At 36.0% G+C, this 25,222-nt stretch overlaps 1 protein-coding gene across 8 annotated transcripts in view; it reads left to right on the top strand.

The window, feature by feature from the left end:
- Positions 1-25,222, top strand: part of CTNNA3 (catenin alpha 3) — a 1,976,430-nt gene that overhangs the window by 1,810,749 nt on the left and 140,459 nt on the right. For all 8 annotated transcript variants that reach the window (XM_070781776.1, XM_070781778.1, XM_070781775.1 and 5 more), the window contains one exon: positions 3,435-3,616. In XM_070781776.1, coding sequence (XP_070637877.1) covers positions 3,435-3,616 — 182 coding nt within the window. The remainder of the gene's footprint in view (positions 1-3,434; positions 3,617-25,222) is intronic.

Here is a 25,222-nt window from a genome sequence, read left to right as displayed (position 1 = left end):
TAATCTTGAGTAAATCACTTAACCTTTTAGAGACTCAGTTTCATAATCCATAATATTAGAGTAAGAATGCTCTTACCTCATAGGGCTGCTATGATGATTAAATTTTAAATATATGTTAACTTGCCTAGAAGAGTATTTAGCATATATAATGTTATTTTCATTATCTTTTGGAATAAATTTTTTAATCAGTTAACATACAATGTAATTTCATTTGGATGGCAGGGATTCAAAAAGCCTTCAATAGCTCTTTATATCAGAGTTATATTCTATATATTTGAGCAGGAGTAGAACCACTTAGCCAGCCAGTAATAATGTTAGAAATTCCACTTGCTTGACTTATCTTTAAGTTCGTACCTCGGTTCTTTGCTTATCCTGCAAAAATATAATCCAATAAGGAACTTTCACCCATAATTCCTAAATATCAAATATTCTCTGAAGTTCTATTTTGCTTTTTCATAATAATTGAAATTGATTGATGGCATATAATAAGTCATTCACAGAAGCACTAAAATCTTCAGTAAAGGTGTCACTCAGTAATTTAATGCTTTATTGTTCTTGTTTTTCCTCATGTAATAAAAAAGGTCAGAATTATCTAGAACTTTTAATTTTATAAACTATTGCCTGACTTTTGGCCTTTATCTTGTCAGGAGTAAATATCTGCCAAGTGTAATTCACCATGTGAGTTGAGATATTATTAAAGAAATTGAGTGCAATCCATGAAATTCTTGTCCAGGACAGGGTCAGTCTCAATGCTATCGAATAATTGACTCTATTTCCTGCATGACAGGTGGATAGCAGTTGCAATTATTGTTGTTTTGTGTCTGGGGAAATGTAGACAGGAGAGTTAAGTGACTTCTTCAAGATCATATTGTAAATTAGTGACATTCCAAGGAACTGAACTTGGAATACACTTAATCAGATCACCTCTAGAATAGTTTGAACTTTATCATGAAGACAGTGAAAATGTTTCCACAATATTCCAGAATACACTTCAAAATTATTTCTTAGATCCAGAGTCATACATTTATTATCTCTGAGATAAAGACTATAAAAAGAGGCCCCAAATAAATTGATCTATGGCTTCATTATTTGCAACTTTAATTACCTTTTTATGAAAATGGAGAAAATGATAATGACTAGGAGTGAAGAAAGGAAAATTCATTTCTATTTTTCAGCTAGTTTAGTGGGTTAGTACCTTATAGCTTTATTAATGGCTTGTATACTATTGATTTAAAAGGTAGCTATGTCTTTATTTATATGTTTTGCCACATACCAGCAGCAATGAAAGTTGCTCTTCTTATAAGCTTATGACATAGGCCATGTTTCCTGAGAAAAGAAACTACAATCTATTCTTACCTCCTAAGGAAGAGTCATCTGTACATTCATCAATCAAAAGTTTAGTCTCCTAGCTTATTTTAGTTATTGAAATAAATAAGGAAAACAAAGCAAATTTAAGTGCTATATATGTGATTGTATTTTGATATTTTCATTGAATAAGAGATAACTATTGAGCTTCCCTAGCCATCCCCTGGTGACATCTCTGATCTTCCAAGGCAGTACTGCGTTCAATCCCTGGTCAACAAACTAAGATTCCACATGCCGTGTGGTATGGTTAAAAAATAAAAGAAATAAAGAAGAAACTATCATTTACTGTACACTCAATATGTATCAAGCCTTGTGCTAACTGAAGTATGGATGATTAATCCTGAAAATTTAAAAATACCAAGTTATTTTAGACCCTGAATTAGGCCTCTGATTGGTAATAAATGACAGATAATTGACATTGGTTCTGTGACTTTTATTTTTTGGTTAGATTTTCCATTGATCATTCTTATAATTCTTTCCATTAATATATTTTAGTGTTTCATTGTTCTTGTACACTACTGCCCGATAAAATGTGTTTTCAGTATTCTGAATCTAGCAATCATACTTTTGCAAAGCTTTCTAGATTATGTCTTCCAATTTTGCCATTGATAGGTAAACTAGAAATTAACATCTGGAAATGCATAGGAATTGTAGCTATCATATATTTCCTATGAATAATCAAATAAAATTCCACTTATATAGGATTTATCACTTATAAATGTTCCATCTCAAACCTATGTGCTTGTTCTACTTTTTGATTATGTATGAATTTCTTTTTTGACAGGATGATTGAGTAGACAATCTCATGAAATTTTATGACCTTGATTAATATTATCAAATCACTTTCATTTCAGAGTTCTTTTTTATTTGATAAAAAGTCATAGGTTTCAGGTGCTATAATTGTTTATATGGTAGTGTAGTGGTATGGTGGGCTTCCCTGGTGGCTCGGATGGTAAAGATTTTACCTGCAAAGCAGGAGACCTGGGTTTGATCACTGGACTGGGGAGATACCCTGGAGGAGGGCATGGCAACCTGCTCCAGTACTCTTGCCTGGAGAATCCCCATGGACAGAGGAGCCTGGCAGGCTACAGTCCATGGAGTCACAAAGAGTCAGACACAACTGGGTGACTAAGCACACATCACAGTAGTGTGGATGGTTTACTATGATCCCACATTTCAAATGTCAAATGCAAGAGGCAAGTCTGCATACTGTTCAAAATATGCTATATACAAAGAATACTACTACACCAGTGCATTAAATTCACTGTGCCTAAGAATTTACACCTCAAATCTCAGGATGCTAATTAGGGAGGGCTGCCTTAGCAAACTTTGCCTATAACATTTTTATTCTTCCCTCAGATAGTTTGTGTACACATACACACTTGAATATGTTTATATGCACCATATACACATTAATCCTTAGAATTTTATAAATGTGCTTATCTATATACATATGATTTATAAATGTGTACTGTACTGTTTAACAATGTGTATTCAGTGTTTAATTAATTCCATCTATTAATGTAAATATATACATATTTATACATAGTCTCATTTCAATATTTTTTTATATTTGTACCTTTTGAGGCATACTGTTAGTATAAGAGGTATATACTTGTCTAACATGTGAGACGTTAAATTATGTTTGAATTAATTTATAATACATTCAAAATTTGGGAAGTCCTACATTTATATTAAGGAATAGATTTAAATATGTCATATATTAAATTATACTTTGACATTCATTAATTTAATGTTGTAGTTCTAACGAATACTGTAATTTTACATTCTAACGTTGTTGCAAACAATTATGAATCAATAGATTTCATATAAAAAGTTAAACCTGGGTAGTTGTGTTATATGACTTTATGGCTGATTCGTGCTGATGTATGGCAAAAGCTGATGCAGTGTTGTAAAGCAATTCTATTAAAAATAAATTTAAAACAAAAAAGCATTATGTCTCTATTCTTAAAGGAACACATTTTATAAACATCTGATAATAATCACTTCATTGTAAAATGTATTTGACATAATGGAATGATTATAAATTGAATTATCACCTGTTTTAGGCTAAGATGACTCAGTTGCCTGAGGCAGAAAAGGAAAAGATCGCTGAGCAAGTTGCTGACTTCAAGAAAGTGAAGAGCAAGTTGGATGCTGAAATTGAGATATGGGACGATACGAGCAATGATATCATTGTTCTGGCCAAGAAGATGTGTATGATTATGATGGAGATGACAGACTTCACAAGGTAATTATATGGGAATTGGTGTGTAATATTTATCATCTTAGAAACATTTGTCAAATTAGTGAAACTTTGAGTTTCTCGGAGCGTCAGGTGCTAAAAATTAAGTGGTATGGGGAAAGTAAATGATAAAGAATTAGAAAGTTATAGGTAGTTTCTAGAGGTTTGATAAATAAATGAGGCAGAGTTTCTCATAAACACCTCAGGGACAATTTTAGAAGCCACTTGAACTTCCCTGGTGGCTCAGATGGTAAAGCGTCTGCCTGCAATGCAGGAGACCTGGTTTCTATCCCTGGGTGGGGAAGATCTCCTGGAGAAGGAAATGGCAACCCACTCCGGTATTCTTGCCTGGAGAAACCCAGGGACGGAGGAGCATGGTAGGCTACAATCCATGGGGTCGCAAAAAGTCAGACACGACTGAGCGAGCTTCACTTCACTTAATGCCTTCACTCTCAAGAACCTTCTCTGTGTATTATACTAGCTTTTTTTTACACACACACAAAAATGGTAAATCTAATTATGATTTATATTGAAGCTTTCTGAATGATTGATTTTCATAGCTATATACGGAGATATCAACCAGATATATTTGAAATTACAAAGACTTAATGATGTGCACGAAGGAATTGTTCGTTGTGTGTGTATTCTAGAAATAATGAACATGTTTCTTATTGTTACTGTTGTTCAGTTGCTAAGTCGTGTCTGACTTTTTGCAACCTCATGGACTACAGCATGTCAGGCTTGCCTGTCCCTCACCATCTCCCAAAGTTTGTTCAAACTCATGTCTGTTGAGTCAGTGATGCCATCTAACCATTTTATCTTCTGTTGCCCCCTTCGCTTCCTGTCTTCAGTCTTTCCCAGCATCAGGGTATTTTCCAATGGGTCAGGTCTTTGCATCAGGTGGCCAAAGTTTTGGAGCTTGAGGTTCAAAAGCTACTGGAAAAACCATAGCTTTCATTGTATGGACATTTGTTGGCAATGTGATATCTCTTATTTTTAATATTTTGTCTAGATTTATCATAGTTTTTCTTCCAAGGAGCAAGCATCGTTTTATTTCATGGTCACAGTCACTGTGTGCAGTGATTTTGGAGCCCAAGAAAATAAAATCTATTAATGCTTCTACTTTTTCCCCATCTATTGGCCATGAAGTGATGTGACCAGATGCCATGATCTTAGTTTTGTGAATGTTGAGTTAAAGCTAGCTTTTTCACTCCCTTCTTTCACCCTCATCAAGAGGGTCTTTAGTTCCTCCTTACTTTCTGTCGTTGGAGTGGTGTCATGTGCCTATCTGAGGTTGTTCATATTTCTCTCAGCAATCTTGATTCCAGCTTGTGATTCATCTAGCCTGGCTTTTTGCATGATGTATTCTGCATATAAGTTAAATAAGCAGGGTGACTGTAACTTCAAAATATTATTTTATAGAACTAGCCAAAGAACTGTAATGTATAGAGTGCTTGCCTTACCAGTTACTAAATGAACAAAACTAGAAGAATTTAAATAATTTAGTCTTGATGTAATTATAAAAGCCACAGAATAGAATATTCTGAAGCAGATCTAGTATACTTATAAAACCATTTATATTGTGTACATTAAACATAAAAATAACTTTTAGATGGAGTAATGACATAAATGTAATTTAAAAATAATAATAAATGGAAAATATTCATGAATATTTCACTCATGTTAAGCCTGAGAAAAGTTTTCTAAGCATTATGCACAAAGACCTCATAAAAATGGATCATGAAATTGAATATCATGGAAGGCTCTAAGTATCAATAGAATGTCCTAAACCATGCTGAAATATAAATAAAGAATCGAATAAACATCTGTAACAGAAAATAACAAAATTTTGATGTTATTTATATATGATGAATTCTTACATATATTAAAAAATTTTAAATGTCCTAGTAGAAGAATGGACAATTCTTCTACTATATATATACATATATATATATATGTATATATATATGTCCATTATATATATATATATATATGTGTATATATATGTCCATTACATATATATATATATGCAATGTAATACAGGGTGAACTCCGGGAGTTGGTGATGGACAGGGAGGCCTGGCGTGCTGCGATTCATGGGGTCGCAAAGAGTCGGACACGACTGAGCGACTGATCTGATCTGAATGTAATACATATACATACATACATGTAATGTAATGGACATATATATATATATATATGTCTATCTATATATATAGAGAGAGAGAGACATCAATAGGAAATTACCTGGAGAAATGAAAGAGAATCACATTATATGTCAACCTTTCCCCTTCCCCACACCACCATCTTAATGTTACCCACTAAGGAAAGTATGTGTGCTTAATGACTCAGTTGTGTCCGACTCTTTGCAACCTCATGGACTATAGCATGCCAGGCACCTCTGTCCATGGCTATTCTCCAAGCAAAAATACTGGAGTGGGTTGCCATGCCCTCCTCCAGGGGATCTTTGCAACCCTGGGATCAAACCCAAGTCTACTGCATTGCAGGTAGATTCTTTACCTTCTGAGCCACCAGTGAAGTCCTAGGATAGTATATACTTCACAGTAATGATTTAAAGATAGTGCTGTTGTCTAGGATCCCTGCCCAAAATGGAGAAGATTCAGATCAATGACAAAAAAAGCTACATAATGAGACATAGAAAATGAGCATACTTCTGGGTACATATGCAAAGGAAATGAAATACTTTTTTTAGGAGATACTGTTGTTCCCATGTTCACTGTAGCATTCATTATTCACAATAGTCAAAAAATGGAAACAATCTTAGTGTCCATCAGTGAATGAATAGATAGAGAAAACATGGTATATAAAAATAAATTTGTATACATTATACATTTAAATGGGAGAAGGCAATGGCACCCCACTCCAGTACTGTTGCCCGGAAAATCCCATGGATGGAGGAGCCTGGTAGGCTGCAGTCCATGGGGTCGCACAGAGTTGGACACGACTGAAGCGACATAGCAGCAGCAGCAGCAGCATACATTTAAATAAATGATATGTATGAATTCTTTCAGTTGTAATAAAGGAAACCCTACCCCTGCCATTTGGGACACATGGATGACCCTGGGGGGCATTATGTTAAGTAAAATAAGTCACACAGTGAAAGATAAATACTATTATAATTTATAAATTTATATGTAGAATCTTAAAAAAAATAAGTCAGAGAGTGGAACGGTGGGGTCTGAGGAGTGGGAGAAATGGAGAGATGTTGGTCAATGATTACAAACTTTCAGTTATAAGATTAATGATTTCTGAAGATCTAATATATAGCATGTTGACCATAAATATTGATACAGAAATTTGCTGAGAGTAAATCTTAAGAGTTCTCATGCAAAAAAAAAAAAAAAAAAAAAAATCATGTAAGGTAATGGATGTGCTAATTAAGTTAATTGTTGTAATCATTTCACAGAGTATAGATATATCAAACCATCACATTGTACACTATAAATGCATTTTTGTCAATTATGCTTTAATAAAGCTGAAAAAACAGCATCAGAACAATTTAGCTGACAGAAACCTCACATCTAAAAAACAAATACAAAACCCAAATAAAACTGCAACACAATACTGCAAACTAAAGTGAAATTCAAAAACTAAAGAGTTGGAGACGCATATTTTAAAACTTGGATTCATAAAATCAAAAACTAAGATAAATTTTAAAAGAGAAAAGGGAAATGAGAAATGCAATGAGTTAATAAGACTTAGGGAAGAAATTAAGGGATAAAAATGTCTAAAAGTTGAAAAATTTTAGTGCCCAAAGGAAAATAGATTCAAATAAAAATTCCATAAGGGGAAGACAAGAGGAGATTAACCAAAAGAATGACTATGAGATAAAGATTTTTAAGAAAAAAATAAAATACTCAGAGGAAGAAAAGCTTGAAATGGAGACAAGACTCCCTTTGAAGAATTAAGAAATAATACAACTAATATATAAAGTCTAAATCAAAAACATTTTCCATATATAATACCAAACTTAAATTTACATGTTGAAAGATACTACAGTATTCCTAGGAAACTTGATTCAAACAACATTAACACATACACACATATGTTTTCCTCATATATAAAAATACTAATATATTACAACTGACATGTACTATATTCTACATATCTGTGTGTGTGTGTGTGTGTGTGTGTGTGTGTAAAATAGGGAAATATCAAACTAAAACCCACTGAGTAATTTAAAAATTATGAAAAACAATCCTTACCTCCACAAAGGAGAGGCAGGTAAATACTTTGAACTTTATCTGATATCATTCCTTGTGATTATCTCTATGTCTCTAAGCAATATACTTTATGAGGTATGATTTATTGGCTTTTCCTGCAAAAGAGAATATATGGCATTTATATTACTTTTTCTTCCATGTTTTCCTACTTTTATTAGTTTATTATTTTATTGTTTATATTTATAGACCTTAATAACATTTCTTATCTATAAAACATATATTTTTATATGTATATTGGTTATATCTCAACTTCTCACTCTATATGATGAAGAAATATGCACTCTTATCCTTTCTTCTGCCTTTTATTGCTTCTGTCCTACATTTCATTTATAACCCAACTTCTTTCTACTATACTTCTTATATTAAGATAATTAATATAATATTTACATTTTTCTAAACAAATCACTCATGCTTTTTCTAATGTTTTATTCTGAAAGTAAAGATTAATAAATGTTTGTTATTATTCTGCTTATATAATTAACCTAGATAGGAAATATACATGAAAGAAACATATTTCTAGTAAAAATTAGATTTGAATTTAGGCATAAAGAGTTCACACATTTGTTTTCATTTTATTGGAATGTATTTGCTTTACAATTTTTTTTTCAGGCGTCGATATATATATTTTTTAATTTTATTTTATTTTTAAACTTTACATAATTGTATTAGTTTTGCCAAATATCAAAATGAATCCGCTACAGGTATACCTGTGTTCCTCATCCTGAACCCTCCTCCCTCCTCCCTCCCCATACCATCCCTCTGGGTCGTCCCAGTGCACTAGCCCCAAGCATCCAGTATCGTGCATCGAACCTGGACTGGCATGTATGAAACGAGTTGCTTTACAATGTTGTGTTAGTATTTACTCTACAACAAAGTGAATCAGTCATGCTGCTGCTAAGTTGCTTCAGTCGTGTCCGACTCTGTGTGACCCCATAGACCGCAGCCCACCAGGCTCCCCCGTCCCTGGGATTCTCCAGGCAAGAATACTGGAATGGGTTGCCATTTCCTTCTCCAATGCATGAAAGTGAAAAGTGAAAGTGAAGTCGCTCAGTCATGTCCGACTCTTAGCGACCCCATGGACTGCGGCCCACCAGGGTCCTCCGCATATATTCCCCTCTTTTTTAGATTTCCTTACCATTTAGTTCATCACAGAATATTGGGTAGAGCTCTCTGTGCTATATAGTAGGTTCTCATTAGTTATCTGTTTTATACATAGTAGTGTGTATATCAGAGAAGGCAATGGCACCCCACTCCAGTACCCTTGTCTGGAAAATCCCATGGACAGAGGAGCCTAGTAGGCTACAGTCCATGGGGTCGCTAAGAGTTAGACACGACTGAGCAATTTTACTTTCACTTTTCACTTTCATGCATTGGAGAAGGAAATGGCAACCCACTCCAGTATTCTTTCCTGGAGAATCCCAGGGATGGGGGAGCCTGATGGGCTGCCGTCTATGGGGTCGCACAGACTCGGACACAACTGCATTTACTTAAGCAGCAGCAGCAGCAGCATGTATATGTCAATCCCAGTTTCCTAATTCATTCCTACCCCCATCTTCCCTTAGCAACCATAAGTTTCCTCTCTACATCTGTGAATCTATTTCTGCTTTGCAAATAGTTCATCTCTACCATTTTTCTAGATGCCACATATAAGTGATATTACATGATATTTGTTTTTCTCTTTCAGGCTTAATTCACTCAGTAAGATGACTTCTGGGTCCACCCATGTCTCTGCAAATGGCAGTATTTCATTCCCTTTCATGGCTGAGTAATAGTCCATTGTATTATGTACCACATCTTTATCCATTCCTCTGTCCATGGACATTTAGGTGGCTTCCATGTCCTGGTTATTGTAAATAGTGCTGCAATGAACATCCGGGTGCATGCACCCTTTCGAATTATGGTTTTCTGTGATATATGCCTAGGAGTTGGGTTGCTGGGTCATTTGGTAGTTCTAGTTTTAGTTTTTTAAGGAACCTCCATACTATTCTCTATAGTGGTTATACCAATTTACATTCCCACCAACAGTATAGGAAGATTCTTTTCTCTCTGGCATTTATTGCTTGTAGATTTTTGGATAAAGGCCATTCTGACAAGTGGGAGGTGGTACCTCATCATAGTTTTGATTTACATTTCTCTAATTACTGATGTTGAGTATCTGTTTATGTGTCTCTTGGCCATCTGTATGTCTTCTTCAGAGAAATTTCTATTTAAATTTTATGCCCAGTCTTTGATTCATTTTTTTTTCTTTTCTTTTGTTATTGAACTGCATGTAAGAGTGTTCATACATTTTACATGGGAAACAATACATCATGGAAAGAAACCTGAACTAAAAACTGTTTTATATCAGCTTGATAAATGTGTCAATGAGAGTTCTCGAGTATAAAGAGTATGTATACAGGCAGAATCTAAAATTAGAATAAAAGCAACAAGGACAAATTCAAGAGATTAAAAAAAGCTTTTAAGAAGTGAGAAGAAGAAATAGAATCCCATAAAGACAAAGCACTCAAGGCATAATAAGAATTTTTGTTATATGCAAAGAAGGATTCTTGAATCATAGTTAAGTTTCAGTGAATGATCAATTAATTATTTTGCATGAAGGTGTCTTAATTAAAGTGAAGATTGAAAAGATAGTACAGTTTTGGCAATTCTAAATTTATGGTTACTTTTGTTTAAGTGGCTTCAATAAGTGGTGACAGAGAAAAAACCCTTCTTAATTCATTACAAGGTAGATGAGAAAAGAATAGTTAATAAAAGAAAGACAATCAAAGTAGTAAATTAAGAAGGCAGCTGATCAGCACATGATCTAGAGATTTCTAAATAACTTGAGTATATTCTAGATTGAAGGGAATGGGGAATTGGTTAGGGATAGAATGAAATTGTAAAAGATGAATAGCTATAGCCAAAGATGTAGCAAAGAGGGTAGAACATAAACACCAAGACAAAGGAAAAGAAATAAAAACAGATATAAGGGTTAATCTGCCTGAGTTCCCATGGCTGTTAGTTCTAGTCTTGGGATATCCATCAGAGAAGTTCTTGGCCATCTGTTTTAAAGACTTCTTATAACCTGTTTATCTATATCACAAGACTCTGTTACTTTCCAGTTTATAATTAGTGCTTATTGGATTACCTAGTTCATTTGTTTATATGTGCGCTGCCTCAATATCCCTAACAGAAATAAGAAATCTGACTTGTTTATTGTTTTATACCCAGAACTTATAACAGTCTAAATAGAATACATATATAATTGTATATGCCACAGTGAAAAGTATTGCATATGGATATACAATACATATATCCATATGCAGGATATCTAACCATTTAAATCAATTAATTTAAAAGAAAAAAACACAAGTTGAACTCAGAAGAAAGCAGGAATCAATATTACCCAAACAAAAAAATAATGGAGTAACATAAATTTAAGCTCTTGACACCACTCATTTTGTTTATTCCTTAACCTATACATAGATCATATGTGTTGAACGCAAAGATTTTAACTTTTTAAAATTTTGTTTAAAATTTTAACATAGCAATTTTCAGAACACAACAGTACAATTATTTGTTTTAACTCTATATAGTTTACCAACATATATTATTAATTTCTGTGATTTTCATTGTATCTTGTATCTTTATCTTTCAGTTCATTTTTTTTAAATTTTTTATTGAAGGATGATTGCTTTACACAATTTTCTTGTTTTTTGTCAAACCTCAACATGAATCAGCCATAGGTATACATATATCCCCTCCCTTGTGAACTTCCCTCCCATCTCCCTTCCCATCCCACCCCTCTAGGTTGATACAGAACCCCTGTTTGAGTTTCCTGAGCCATACAGCAAATTCCTGTTGGATATCTATTCTACATATGGTCATGTAAGTTTTGGGCTTCCCTTGTGGCTCAGCTGGTAAAGAATCCGCTTGCAATTCAGGAAACCTATGTTCAATCTCTGGGTTGGGAAGGTCCCCTGGAGAAGGGAAAGGCTACCCACTCCAGTATTCTGGCCTGGAGAATGCCATGGACTGTATATTCCATGGGGTCGCAAAGAGTCGGACACAGCTGAGAGATTTTCACTTACTTATTTACAATGTAAGTTTCCATGTTATTCTTTCCATACATCTCACCCACTCCTCCCCTCCACTCTCCCCATGTCCACAAGTCACTGCTCTGAGAGTCCTTTCCCTTGCTGGGAGTCACAGTCAACCTCACCTAGAATGCCCTCCAATACTGTGCTGATCTGTGGACTGGCTGTGGGGCAGCTCATATTCTAATCTGGTCCTACTCCTGTGTGTTCTTGGCTCCATACATTAAAGTAATTATATATATGTTCCTATTGCCATTTTCTTAATTGTTTGGGATTGATTTTGTAGATCTTTTTTCTTCTGTTGTATTTCTTGACTATATAAGTCCCTTTAACATTCATTGTAAAGCTGGTTTGGTGGTACTGAATTCTCTTAACTTTTGCTTGTCTGTAAAGCTTTTTATTTCTCCATCAATTTTGAATGAGATCTTGCCGGGTACAGTAATCTTAGATGTAGATTTTCCCCTTTCAGTACTTTAAATATATCCTGTCATTTCCTTCAGGCCTGCAGAGTTTCTGCTGAAAGATTAGCTGTTAAGCATATGAGGTTTCCTTTGTGTATTGCTGTTGCTTCTCCCTTGCTGCTTTTAATATTGTTTCTTTGTGTTTAGTCTTTGTTAGTTTGATTAGTATGTGTCTTGGCATGTTTCTCCTTGGGTTTATCCTGTATCGGACTCTTTGTGCTTCTTGAACTTGATTAACTATTTCCTTTTCCATGTTGGAGAAATTTTCAACTATAATCTCTTCAAAAATTTTCTCATACCCTTTCTTTTCCTTTTCTTCTTCTGAGACCCCTATAATTTGAATGTTGCTACATTTGGTATTGTCCTAGAGGTTTCTGTGGAGAAGGCAATGGCACCCGAGACTATCCTCAGTTCTTTTCATCCTTTTTACTTTATTCTGCTCTTCATAAGTTATTTCCACCATTTTATCTTTCAGCTCATGGATTCGTTCTTCTGTTTCAGATATTCTGCTATTAATTCCTTCTAGAGTATTCTTAATTTCAGTAATTGTGTTGTTTGTGTCTGTATGTTTATTCTTTAATTATTTTAGGTTTTTGTTAATTGATTCTTGCATTTTCTCCATTTTGTTTTCAAGGTTTTTGATCATCTTTATTATCATTATTCTTAATTCTTTTTCAGGTAGGTTAGCTGTTTCCTCTTCATTTATTTGGACTTCTGTGTTTCTAGTTTTTTCCTTCATTTTTGTAGTATTTCCTGCCTTTTCTTTTCTTTTCTTTTTTTAACTTATTGTATTTGAGATCTCCTTTTCCTGGGTTTTGAGATTGAATTTTTTTCTTCCTTTTGGTTTCTGCCCTCCTAAGGTTGGTCCAGTGGTTTGTGTAAGTTTTGTATAGGGTGAAATTTGTGCTCAGTTTTTGTTTCTTTTTTTGTTTGTTTTTCCTCTGATGGGCAAGGCTGAGTGAGGTGGTAATGCTCTCTGCTGATTATCGAGTTTGTATTTTTGTTTTCTTCCTTGTTTAGATGAAGTGTCCTTCACAGGGTGCTACTGGTGGTTAGCTGATGCTGGGTCTTGTATTCAAGTGGTTTCCTTTGTGTGAGTTCTCACTATTTGGTACTCCCTAGGGTTAGTTTTCTTATAGTCTAGGGTCTTGGAGTCAGTGGTCCCACTCCAAAGGCTCAGGGCTTAATCTCTGGTGAAGAATGAAGCTTCAACAAGTGGTTTGTTATGCAATTAAGTGATATTAAAACAAATATCCAAAAATGAGAAACCAAAGATCAAGCCCAAACGGCAGTTACAAAATCAGGTATGAGACAGAAATAGAGACACTAATGTATAGATCAGTCTTATGGACTCTGTGGGAGAGGGAGAGGGTAGGGAGATTTGGGAGAATGGCATTGAAACATGTATAATATCATGTATGAAACGAGTCGCCAGTCCAGGTTCGATGCACGATACTGGATGCTTGGGGCTGGTGCACTGGGACGACCCAGAGGGAGGGTATGGGAGGGAGGAGGGAGGAAGGTTCAGGATGGGGAGCACGGGTATACCTGTGGCAGATTCATTTCGCTGTTTGGCAAAACTAATACAATATTGTAAAGTTTAAAAATAAAATAAAATTAAAAAAAAATAAAATAATGGGATATACTCATGTACATATACACTCATTAGCAAAGTCAAAACAGTCCAACAAAAACAAAGTACAATAGATTGACCCAGCAAAGAAAGAAAATGAAAAATTATATTTAGCAGTTAAGAACAAAACTTCAGTCCTGGGTGTTCATTGGAAGGACTGATGCTGAGGCTGAAACTCCAATACTTTGGCAACCTCATGCGAAGACTTGACTCATTGGAAAAGACCCTGATGCTGGGAGGGATTGGGAGCAGGAAGAGAAGGGGACAACAGAGGATGAGATGACTGGATGGCACCACTGACTCAATGGACATGAGTTTGGGTGAACTCTGGGAGTTGGTGATGGACAGGGAAACCTTGCGTGCTGTGATTCATGGGGTCGCAAAGAGTCGGACACTGAGCAACTGAACTGAGCAGAAGAACAAAACTAACTAAAGCACAAACTGGGAAACAAAACTAAAGAAAGGTGCCTAGTGGCGAATAAAGCAATGAAAACAAAACCAACAAATACATTGAGAAGAAAGGAAAGAAAAAAGAATAGACATGTAAAGTTAAATAGAGGTAGATAAGAAGATTTATATACATTAAAGATTAATTGCAAGGGGAAAAGAACAGTAGAAAGGAAAACAAAGGAAAAAATGTAGAAAATATATAATAGATTTTAAAAAATTGAAACTTAAGATTATAAAATGAGAGAAAAAACAGAAGAAGAAAAAAAAAGATAAAAAAATAAAATAAAAAAGGAAAACTCCACAGAGGTGCGAAAGCCCAGTGGGTATGCAGAGGTTTATAACAACAATAAAAAAATGTGATTGAATATAGACATATATTTATATACCCATAAGCAAAATCAAAACAATCCAACAAAAATAAAGTACAGTAGATCCACCTGGTGAAAAAAGGAAACCAAAAATTATATCTACCAGAACAAAACTAACTAAAAGCACAAATGTAGAAAACAAAACTAAAGCAAAGTGACAATTGGGTAATCAAGCAATGAAAATAAAACTAATAAATATGTTGAGAGGAAAGAAAAGAAAGAAAAGAAGGAATAGTGATGCAAAGTTAAATAGAGATAGATTAAGAACATTTATATATATATATATTAAAGATTAAATGCAAGGGGAAAAGTACAGTAGGAAAAGCAAACAAAGGAATAAATGTAGAAAAAATAATAGGTTTTAAAATTTTTTAATTAAAATTAAAAAAGAGAAAATAAAAAAGAAAAAGAAAAAGGAAAACTCTCCAGAACCACAAAAGCCCAACATAGAGGTAGAGGTTATAACAACAATAAAAAATGTGACTGAGAAAAAAAAAGAAAAAAGCTCAAAAGCTTAATTAGATTTCACAGTGACAATAAAAAGACAACTACAGCAGGTCGGGGTGGGGGGGGGGGAAGTCAAAAAGAATCTACAGAACAAGTCAAAACATAAGAATAATAAACGTTTTTCTTGAGTCACTGTTGTCAGAGTCCTTTCCCTTGCTGTGAGTCAGTCTACCTCACCTCCCTAGGATGCCCTCCAACACTGTGCTGATTTTTGGACCTGCTGTGGGGGCAGCTCAGATTCTGATCTGGTCCTACTCCGATGTGTTCTTGCCTCCAATGTCCAAAGCTATCAGAACCAGCGTTTCTGCGATTTCTTTTGTGGGAGCTCTCAGTGACCTTTTATATATTCCATAGACACAGAGTCTGCCTAGTTGATTGTGTGGATTTAATCTGCATCTTGTACAGCTAGTGGGGAGGTTTTGGGTCTTCTTCCTTAGTCACACTGCCCCTGGGTTTCAATTGTGATTTTATTTCCACCTCTACATGTGGGTCATCCACTGGGGTTTGCTCCTGAGGCTGGCATGGAGGACTTGGGTTTGCCCCTGTAGGGCCAGGTGTGGAGGTGGTATAGCTGCTTGGGTTTCAGGGGTTCTGGCAGCACCAGGTACTCAGGGAAGTTGGCAGCTAGGGTAGCAGGATATGTAGTGCTCTAGAAGGATATAGCAACCAGTATTGGCCAATACACTCCAGTATTCTTGCCTAAAGAACTCCCCTCCTTGATAGAGAGGCCTGGTAGGTCATAGGCTACAGGGTCACAAAGTGTCGAACACTACTGAAGTGACCGTATGTGCACAGACCCAAGAGGATTTTTTTTTTTTTTTTTTCCCTGTGGCAGTTCTGACCCAGTGAGAGTTGAGTGTGAAGCAGCTTGACTTGCAGAGACCCTGGTGGTGACAAGTGTGCAGGGACATGCACTGCCTCCGCCACAGGAGTTATTGCCCTATCAGAGGCTTTTGTCAAGCCTCTTGTAACTGGCGAGTAGGAGGCCTGTTTGGCCAGTCTTTCTCCATAGCTCCACCCATTCAGGCACTTAGAGGGCCCCCTTGCCTGGGGTCCTTCTCTGTTCCGTGTGTCAGGCACATAGAGGGGCCTCCTTGGATGGAGTCCTACTCTGTAGATTGGTGGATCAAGCACTTAAAGGGGTACCCTGGGTGGGGTCCTACTCTGCAGTTCAGTGCATCAGGCATTTCATGGGCCAGCCTCTCTATTTTTCAGCTGATAATGCTGGCAAGTCCGGGAAGAGAGGCTATGGTGATGGCCCCACCCCCTACATGTGACTCAGCAGTATCACCTTACTTCCATGGCTGTCCAGTTTTCCTCCACAGCATTTTTTACCACAGTTTTCTCCCTCACATCCCCTCCTCCGTCTCTCCACAGTCAACAGCAGCACTTGCCCTGGGATTGTTCCACAATCCCTAAACTCTAGCTCCCAGCTACTGTTTTCCAGCAGACTTGCATCCCTGTCGGGGGTATGTATAGCTGCAGCAAGGATTGTCTGATTCTCATTCCATTTAGGCTGCCACAGATCAGCTGTTTCACTCTCAGCCTTAAATGTTTCTCCTCTGACTCAGACAACTGTCCCGGTGTGGGGATCAGACCCATGCTTCAGTTTCCCCACCCGCCGAGGCCAGGTCCAGTCCTACTAACACTCCTGTTTTTTCCCTCTAGTTCCTTCATCCTAGCGAGTTTTGCGTGAGTCTATATATTCTTTTCCATTCATCAGGTACTCCTGTCCACTTTCAGCTGGCGTTCTGCATGCACTTATTTGTCTGAAGGTATATTCCTGATGTATCCACGGAGAGAGATGAACTCCACTTCCACCTACTCTTCCACCATCTTGTTCTCTCAGATTTTAACTCTAATGCTCATTTGGCATTAAGAGGAGACAGACAGAGGAGCTACAGATGAGATACTTGGAAAAGCCTAGAGCTCTGACTCTAAAAGGGAAACTAGGAATATTTCCATGCAACAGCTTGAGGGAGCATCAGAGAAAATGATTTCCCTTGGAGTCTTGGGTCAAATAAAGCTCTTTAAGGGATAGTGATGTCGTCTATAACCTATTAAACTGATGAATTTCAAGTTGCATATCCAAAAAATGCTACCATTAAAAAAGAATTTAGATACAAGAAGCAATGGTGAGCAAAGAAATCAGAAAACATGTTGGTATATTCAAATAAGCTTTGGCAGAACAAGACAATAAAATAAACTATTTGAAATAGCAGCATTACACAGGGAACATGTAAGTGTTTGAGATGAAATTTAAAATGGTCTCTCTTTGTACTCAAGGAGAATTTAGAAGTGTTAATAGTATGCTTTGCTACATGAAGAATGCATATAGTGCCTTTTAAAACTTCTAAGGGATCTCTAAAATAAAATTTTCATATTAGTAGATTAAATTAATGTGAAGAGCTAGAATTTAGAAAATGAGGAAAATGTGGTATGAATATAAAAATACAATCATTTTGTAAAATATGCTAGGTATATCATTATTTCTAATATGTAAATGTAGCAAGCTTACTTTAAAAAATATAATACTAGTATAAGTATAAAGAGATAAAAGAAAATTTATCATTTAACAGAGGCATGTAAGAATCCTTTTTCTAGGAATCCTGGGCAAGAGGAGGAAATATCTCTTTCTAAAAGAGGAAAGAGATGTATGAATAAGTAGAGGGAATATGAGTAAGTAAATCCTGATGACTTCTATTTGCTGAGTGATGTGGAATATGTGGAGCCTTGAAAATATAAAAGTGGAGTGAGAGTTTGAGTAGAAAAACAGAACAAAATCTGGGAATTTAAAAAGTAGTCAATCTGAAAGATATTCAGTAAGTCATTTACTTACGATCTGTCACACAATTTAAGACCTAATACATTTATTAGTAGAATGAATAGATTCTCTCCACCTGTTCTGTGAGAACTAGTGAATTAGATTTACCTACAGTCCTAGGATGTAAAAGAATTTTCAGTAGAATTCCAGGGACTGAGAGAAGTGAAACTACTAGAAAGAATATATTGAAATTACTGACTGGCCCAGACTAGGACAGAAGGAAATAAGGTTGGGAACTAGAACAAGAGGTGGAAAGGGAAGGATATGTCACCAACCGTTGATCAAGATACAGTGCAGTTCTTCCTGCTCTACATCTGTTTCCCTCTCAGAGGCATAATGTCTTACTGCTGACATATTTTGAATCGAGTTGCAAAAGGACGCTAAAATATGACTGTGGAGAGGATGATCAGAGGCTTGGAGGGTGTCACATTCGGTACCTAAGGTGTTAGAAGGAGATTCACAGCTCCACAGGGTGGTAACTCATTGGGAAGTAGACCCATTTCATGTTTTGCCACAGCTAAACCATCCAACATTCTCAGAATCGATAGGTGTCACCATAGAACAGGAATATTGTGTGTTCAAGTTGTAGTAAAGGTAGGGTAGGAAAGCTGAGTTTCAAATTCTGACAGTCTTTTACACCTGAACTGCATCTACATTCAGTTGAATTTCAGTTCATACAAACTGTGATAAACCTCCAATTGTTTTAAAATGGAGGAAACCTTGCTCTTATTTACACTTCCAATTCAGCTTTACAAGTTTTTCTCAGACACTACAGTGTTTTACTGAGGGTAAAGTTTAGCAGTTTTATATATAGATTATTCCTTAGTTCCACCCACATCACACTTATTTCATTGCAGGGCTTTTAGCGTGTTTGTAGTGGGACCTCTGAGAATGGATGCCATAGCTTCCAGTACAGTATTTATCAGCAAGTAGTCAATCATTTGGTAGGAGTACACCCTCACCCTCACATATAGATTTTAAATAGCTGTATATTTTGTAAATAATAAGAAAAATAATAAATTATATTTTCTAAAATACCACTAAATGCTCTATTTTCTCATTTTCTTTAACTGCTGCTGCTGCTAAGTCACTTCAGTCGTGTCCGACTCTGTGTGACCCCATAGATGGCAGCCCACCAGGCTCTCCTGCCCCTGGGATTCTCTAGGCAAGAACACTGGAGTGGGTTGCCATTTCCTTCTCCAATGCATGAAAGTGAAAAGTGAAAATGAAGTCGCTCAGTCGTGTCCGACTCTTAGCGACCCCATGGACTGCAGCCTACCAGACTCCTCCATCCATGGGATTTTCCAGGCAAGAGTACTGGAGTGGGGTGCCATTGCCTTCTCCGTTTCTTTAACTATGATTTTATTATTAATAAAAGGCATAATAGTAAACATTGAATGTTTACTACATTCTGCACTATGATGAATATATGTTTTCTCATTTTTATATTCAGAACAGTTTGATTGATTATTATATTCTCTAATTTATTGTTAAAGAACCTGAGATTCATAAAGGTCAGGGAAACTGCTCAAGGACACACGAATGAATTTGAATTATATTTGGTCTACTTTCAGAATCTGGATACCTTATCAGTGTGATACAAGTTTTTACCCTTGTGCTAAACACAGGAGTAAAACCAGTTCTTTCTGTAAGGAGAAACAAAGCTGACACGTTAAAAATAACAATAATTGTATAATGTATGCTTCTGGCTGTAAACATGTTAGGATTTCAGAAGAAAGGGATTAGCAGTGGAGATTAGCAATAAGCAGAAAATGAAAACCTGAATAGGTGAAGTTTATATTAGACTTTGCCATATGAGGATTGGATTATAGGATGAGATAACATAAGAAATAAAACCCACAGGGTGGAGGCTGTGACATAGAAATGAGACAGATCCATTTGGGGGCTCTCAGAAAACTGTATAATAAAGGAAGAAGAGGAACATGAAGAAAGTGATAGATTATAAAACATGTTAGAAAACGGATAGGAGTTTTTTGTTTGTTTGTTTTTGTAATGAGGCAGAAAATAGGGAGCTAGTTAAGAATTATGATGGTGGCATGATGGAAAGAAAATGTAAGTATGATGTGTGATAAGACTGACGGACACTTTTGGATGGCACTGCCAAAAGAGACTCAACTCCTTGGGAGTTTAGCCACAGTTAAGAGACCCAAATAATTAGACAGACTTTGGCAGTTCTGTGTGTGTCCTTAGTCGCTCAGTTGTGTCCAACTCTTTGTGACCTTACGGACTGTATCCTGCCAGGCTCCTCTGTCCTTGGGGAGTCTCCAGGCAAGAATACTGGAGTGGGTTGCCATTCCCTTCTCCAGGGGATCTTCCCAACCCAGGGATCAAACTCTGGTCTCCTGCATTACAGGCGGATTCTTTACCATCTGAGCCACCAAGGAAGTCTTAGGCTGTTCTGATAGAGGCTAAAAGAATCTTGATAAATTCCTAGATAGTACTGTACCTGGGACTGGAAAGATTACTTCTGTAAAACTTGGCATAACCACTTCTGAGCCTTGACATAAGCCCCTTGGCACACATTTAGTACTTCTTCCAGCTAAAAGGGGAGACACAAAGCAGGTTTTACACTGGTTCTTCATGTATTTCTGTCACTACCACAGTGATACACTCATTCCAGAGCAGAAAAGTCAGGCTTTAGTGTTTTAAACATAGGAAGGACCATCAACACAGTCATATAAGCTGTGTTACATTACTACACTGAGCCTGTGGAACCTTCCAACAATTCAACATTCCTTTTCTTCAGCCTCTGGGACTTTCTAGAATCAGACTTAAGGCTTGCTAGAGGAAAGCAAGCCTTTCTCTCTTCCACTGATTCATTTCTCAGGGAAGCATCTTCCAAATTCCTGCTTGAAATGTAAATATTCTGGAAACAGTGACATGGCGGGGGCGGGGGGGTGGATTGGCTAGTAGTCTCTACATTTAGTATTAAGTATTCACATGTTCCTGGTGGTTCAGATCGTAATGAATCCACTGGCAATGCAGGAGACCTGGGTTCAGTCCCAGGTCAGGAAGATCCCCTGGAGAAGGGAATGGCAACCCACTCCAGTATTCTTGCCTGGAGAATTCCATGGACAAAGGAGCCTGCTGGGCTACAGTCTATGGGGTCGCAGAGAGCTGGATAGGACTGAGTGACTAAGCAAGCACACACACTCACATATTCACTTAATACCCTTGTTGTCATAAAAAGTGTTATATCCTTTAAATAAGTTTAAAATTCTCTGATGCCAAGACTATTTTATTCTCCTCTGAGAATTATCTCCAGACTTATCCTGGGATGAGAAAGAGGCAGATTTCAATGGTGTAGAACAGGGGAGGAAATCAAACTGCTTCTGTCAGTCTCTCCTTTCTTCCCAAATTTCATAAATGATCTTTCTGCTTAAATTAGTTCCTTAGTTTTCCCACTGATGACCTGGGCTCTGACTTTCTCAGGTTGACTATATTATTTCCCACTTGCCATCTGCTTCCAAGTTTCCTAATATTTCTTGCTGTTGCCTCTTCTCTCATTTTGTCCTCTCCATCCTAATGGCTTTAGGTTTTTTAGAAGAAGAAGAAAATAAACAAATAGTAACTAAAACCCAGCTCATCTATAGTTTCAGTGGTGTTTGGAAAAGCAAAAGAATTGTACATGTGTGACAATTTACTGTCTTAAACTGAAAACCCACTAGAATTTACTATGGTTGTGAAATGTTTCTCTTCATAATATTTAGATGTTAGACTATTTAATGTTCTATTCATGAATTATGCCTTTTCTCACCTCAGGTAAATTCTATCTAAGCAGTATCTTGATTGAAATTTCATGGTTTATATAACACTACATGTAATTCTTTTCCTTCATCTAAATAGGGAACAAGCTCTAAGTAAAACTTTCTAGATAATTATATCTTTTATGGTCACTTAAGATGAATTTTAAAAACTTGTTGAACATGTGTGGGAAAAAGACAAAAATGATAACTCTTCCACAAATAAGAAGTATAAAACATACTTATCATTGTCAAAAAATAATGATTTGTGTGTACCAACACTAATATTACTATTAATACAGTTAAAAATAGAAAAATTTATCAAGTATATTCAAAAATATACCAGAATGATTTACCTATCCTCATGAAACTTTATATTTTAAGATGCAATGCAGTGTCAACTTTCACATGAAAAAATGATGTACTAAATTGTAGGCTTTTCTATAATTTTTGTTGTTGTTGTTCATTTACTGAACATCTATAAAATATCAGGCACTGTGCTTGGTATGAAGGATATATCAATACCATCAATACCTACAGTAGAGAATTCTGAACTAGGCTAACATAAGATAAAACTGAAGAAGAGATGAGGAGAACAGGAAGATGGGCAGCAGTGCAGAGAGCTGAAAGAAAAAGATCTGAAGGACTGATTTAATAAAGTAGGAGTGGATATGGTGACAGCATAAATTCAGCTCTGAGAAAAACTGAAGAAGCTTGCTAAGAGTCAAGATATAAATAGAAAAAGGGCTGGAACTGGATTATCCCATATAGTTAATGCAACAATAAGCAGTTCTAGTTTTATATGTCTACACTGTCCCTAAGTATGTTCTCAAAATCTTGAACAATTTGACAAGCTAAACTGACTTGTCTGCAAATAGGCCAGTTTTCTCAGATATTTTATAATTTTAACCATTTTAATCATGGCCTGCTACACTCAATAATTATCCTAACTATACTTCAGTAATATTTAAAGAAAAGAGAAAATACAGAGATTGAATTTTAAAAGAAGTTAATCTAAAATATAGAGGAATGTGTGGGTGTAAAGGAGTTTGCAGTAAAGCACTGAGCTATCAGCTTTCCTTATATCCAGGATATCCTATGTAATGCCTGGACAATGGGAGGATGTGCTTTAAAGGCTGCCCAAGTGAAGGAAAAAGAGAAGAGCACTCATAAATGCTCAGAAATCATGTTGCACTCCTCTGTAGAAAGGGCGTCTCTGGATAAGGCAGCTATAGTGTGATGGCACATGAAGAACTAGATTCAGAAGTGGGAGTACATTTGTTCTCATTCTGTGGGTACTTCCCACTGGACACAGCTGGTATTTAAGAAACCTTTTTGCCCTACCTTCCTTTTTCAATGTGGAGCTTCCCTGGTGGCTGAGATGGTAAAGAATCTGCCTGCAATGTGGGAGACCAGGTTTCGATCCCTGGGTTGGGAGGGTATGGCAACCCACTGAAGTATTGTTGCCTGGAGAATACCATGGACAGAGGAGCCTGGTGGTCTACAGTCCATGGGGTTGAAAAGAGTCAGACATGACTGAGTAACTAACACTTTCTTTCCACTTTCAAGATACAATCCTAAGAGTTGAAATAGTAAATGAGCAGAAGGAAGGGTAGAAACTCAACTTTCATCTATTCAGCTAGAACTTGAGACTTAAAGTCTTTTTGGAAGCATAGTTGAAATGTATGAAATTCATTTATTATATGCTTCAGCATCTTTTTGTTTGTTAAATACAAAATCTCTTTGCAAGTGCCTTGTCTTGCTTTCTGAGGTGAAGTTTTCATATTCTAACACAATGTGTTAATGATAGTAATCTAAATGTTTAGCCCACACAGAAATGGTAATGTGAAACACTGGTGAGATTTATGTTTCTTCTTTCTAAAGGCAGTCTGATGATTTAAACTATAAGAGCAGCAAAAGGTAATTTTTGTTTTACTTGATAGGACTACTTAATTCTCTTTCTCTTATGTATTAAAATACACATAAATATATAGCACATAATTGAAAATATAAATTATGAGATTCATAGATCATTTAAGATTTTGAGAAAGCTCTTCTGGCTTTTCAACCTATAACTTTAAGAAAACATTTGTTTTATATCTGAAATAAAATATCAGGGAGAAAGAGTTATTTTTCTGTGCTTTAAAATGATGGTTCTTTTTTTTCTCTCTTGGACATTGTGTTAGAGTAATTCTAGGCTGTTATTATTGCCTTTTGTAAGAATATGCTCCCTTTAAGTAATCAATTTATTTTACTTTGTGGAGCCTTGAATCACTGGAAACATTTTTCAGTAATGCCAATGAGAAATACTTTAACATAAAGGAGAATAATGCTGTCAGTTATTTTTACATGATAAAATCTGCATGCATCCTAATATGATAAGTAATGGGCAAAAATTCAGCTTATATTACATCTTAGTAATTGTCTATTATTAATAAAAATAGAGTGAGAGGGCACTTTTACCTGAAATCTGATATTTCAATGTATGGCTGTAAGGAATTTATCAGAGAATTTGGTGAACTGACTACGCCAGTTTCCGGGTGGCCAAATAGTTCTATATTGTATGAATCTGCAGAGATTTCAGGAGAATAGAATTAAATTATGAATGGTTTTAGAACACTGGAGCCTAAACTGTTAGAAATATGGGAGTAAACAAAGACCATCCAAAGGAAAACATACAGAAACCATGCAGAGCTCACCATAGCAAAATCAGTTCCATTGCTTGCTTTTGGCAGAGACAAAAAGACAGTCATGGAACAGGGAAAGCTTTAAAGTGGAAAAAAAAAAGGGGGGGGGGGAAGATTTCTAGTATCTCTAATTGGAGATTACTTACACAGGGAGGAAGCAGGGCATCTTGTGGAGTTGGTTTGGGTAGCACATTTTGCTTTCTCTGATGGTTACTGACTTGAAAGCAGGGGCAGATAGGTGTTGGCTGGTAGTTGTCGCTCAAGTCTTGGACATTCTGGACCAATTGCTACAGAGATTGTGGCTTTATTTCTTGATGTTGTTGCTGCAGAAGTTGTGAATCAAAGCTCTATTGTCATGTTTAGTTTGATCATTGTTCTTTTGTCTGTTTAGTCTCTCAGAAATTTAACCAATAATCATTTATTGAAGATTGTGATGTATAGGTAATTATATAAGCGATACTAAATTAATTTTATATTTAAAAACAATATTTCATAGAAAAAGAGAAGTCTGTGATCATCTGTATTCTAAATTGATGATCCAATGAGTTTAAAAGTAACTGGTTAAAAGAAAAGGAAAAGGAAAAGCACTGATATATTCC

The sequence above is a fragment of the Bos indicus genome, chromosome 28 (assembly GCF_029378745.1).
Source record: "Bos indicus isolate NIAB-ARS_2022 breed Sahiwal x Tharparkar chromosome 28, NIAB-ARS_B.indTharparkar_mat_pri_1.0, whole genome shotgun sequence".
NCBI classification, from domain to species: Eukaryota; Metazoa; Chordata; class Mammalia; order Artiodactyla; family Bovidae; genus Bos; species Bos indicus.
Note: the sequence above shows the minus strand (reverse complement) of the source record. Positions and strands in the feature narration are given on the sequence as shown.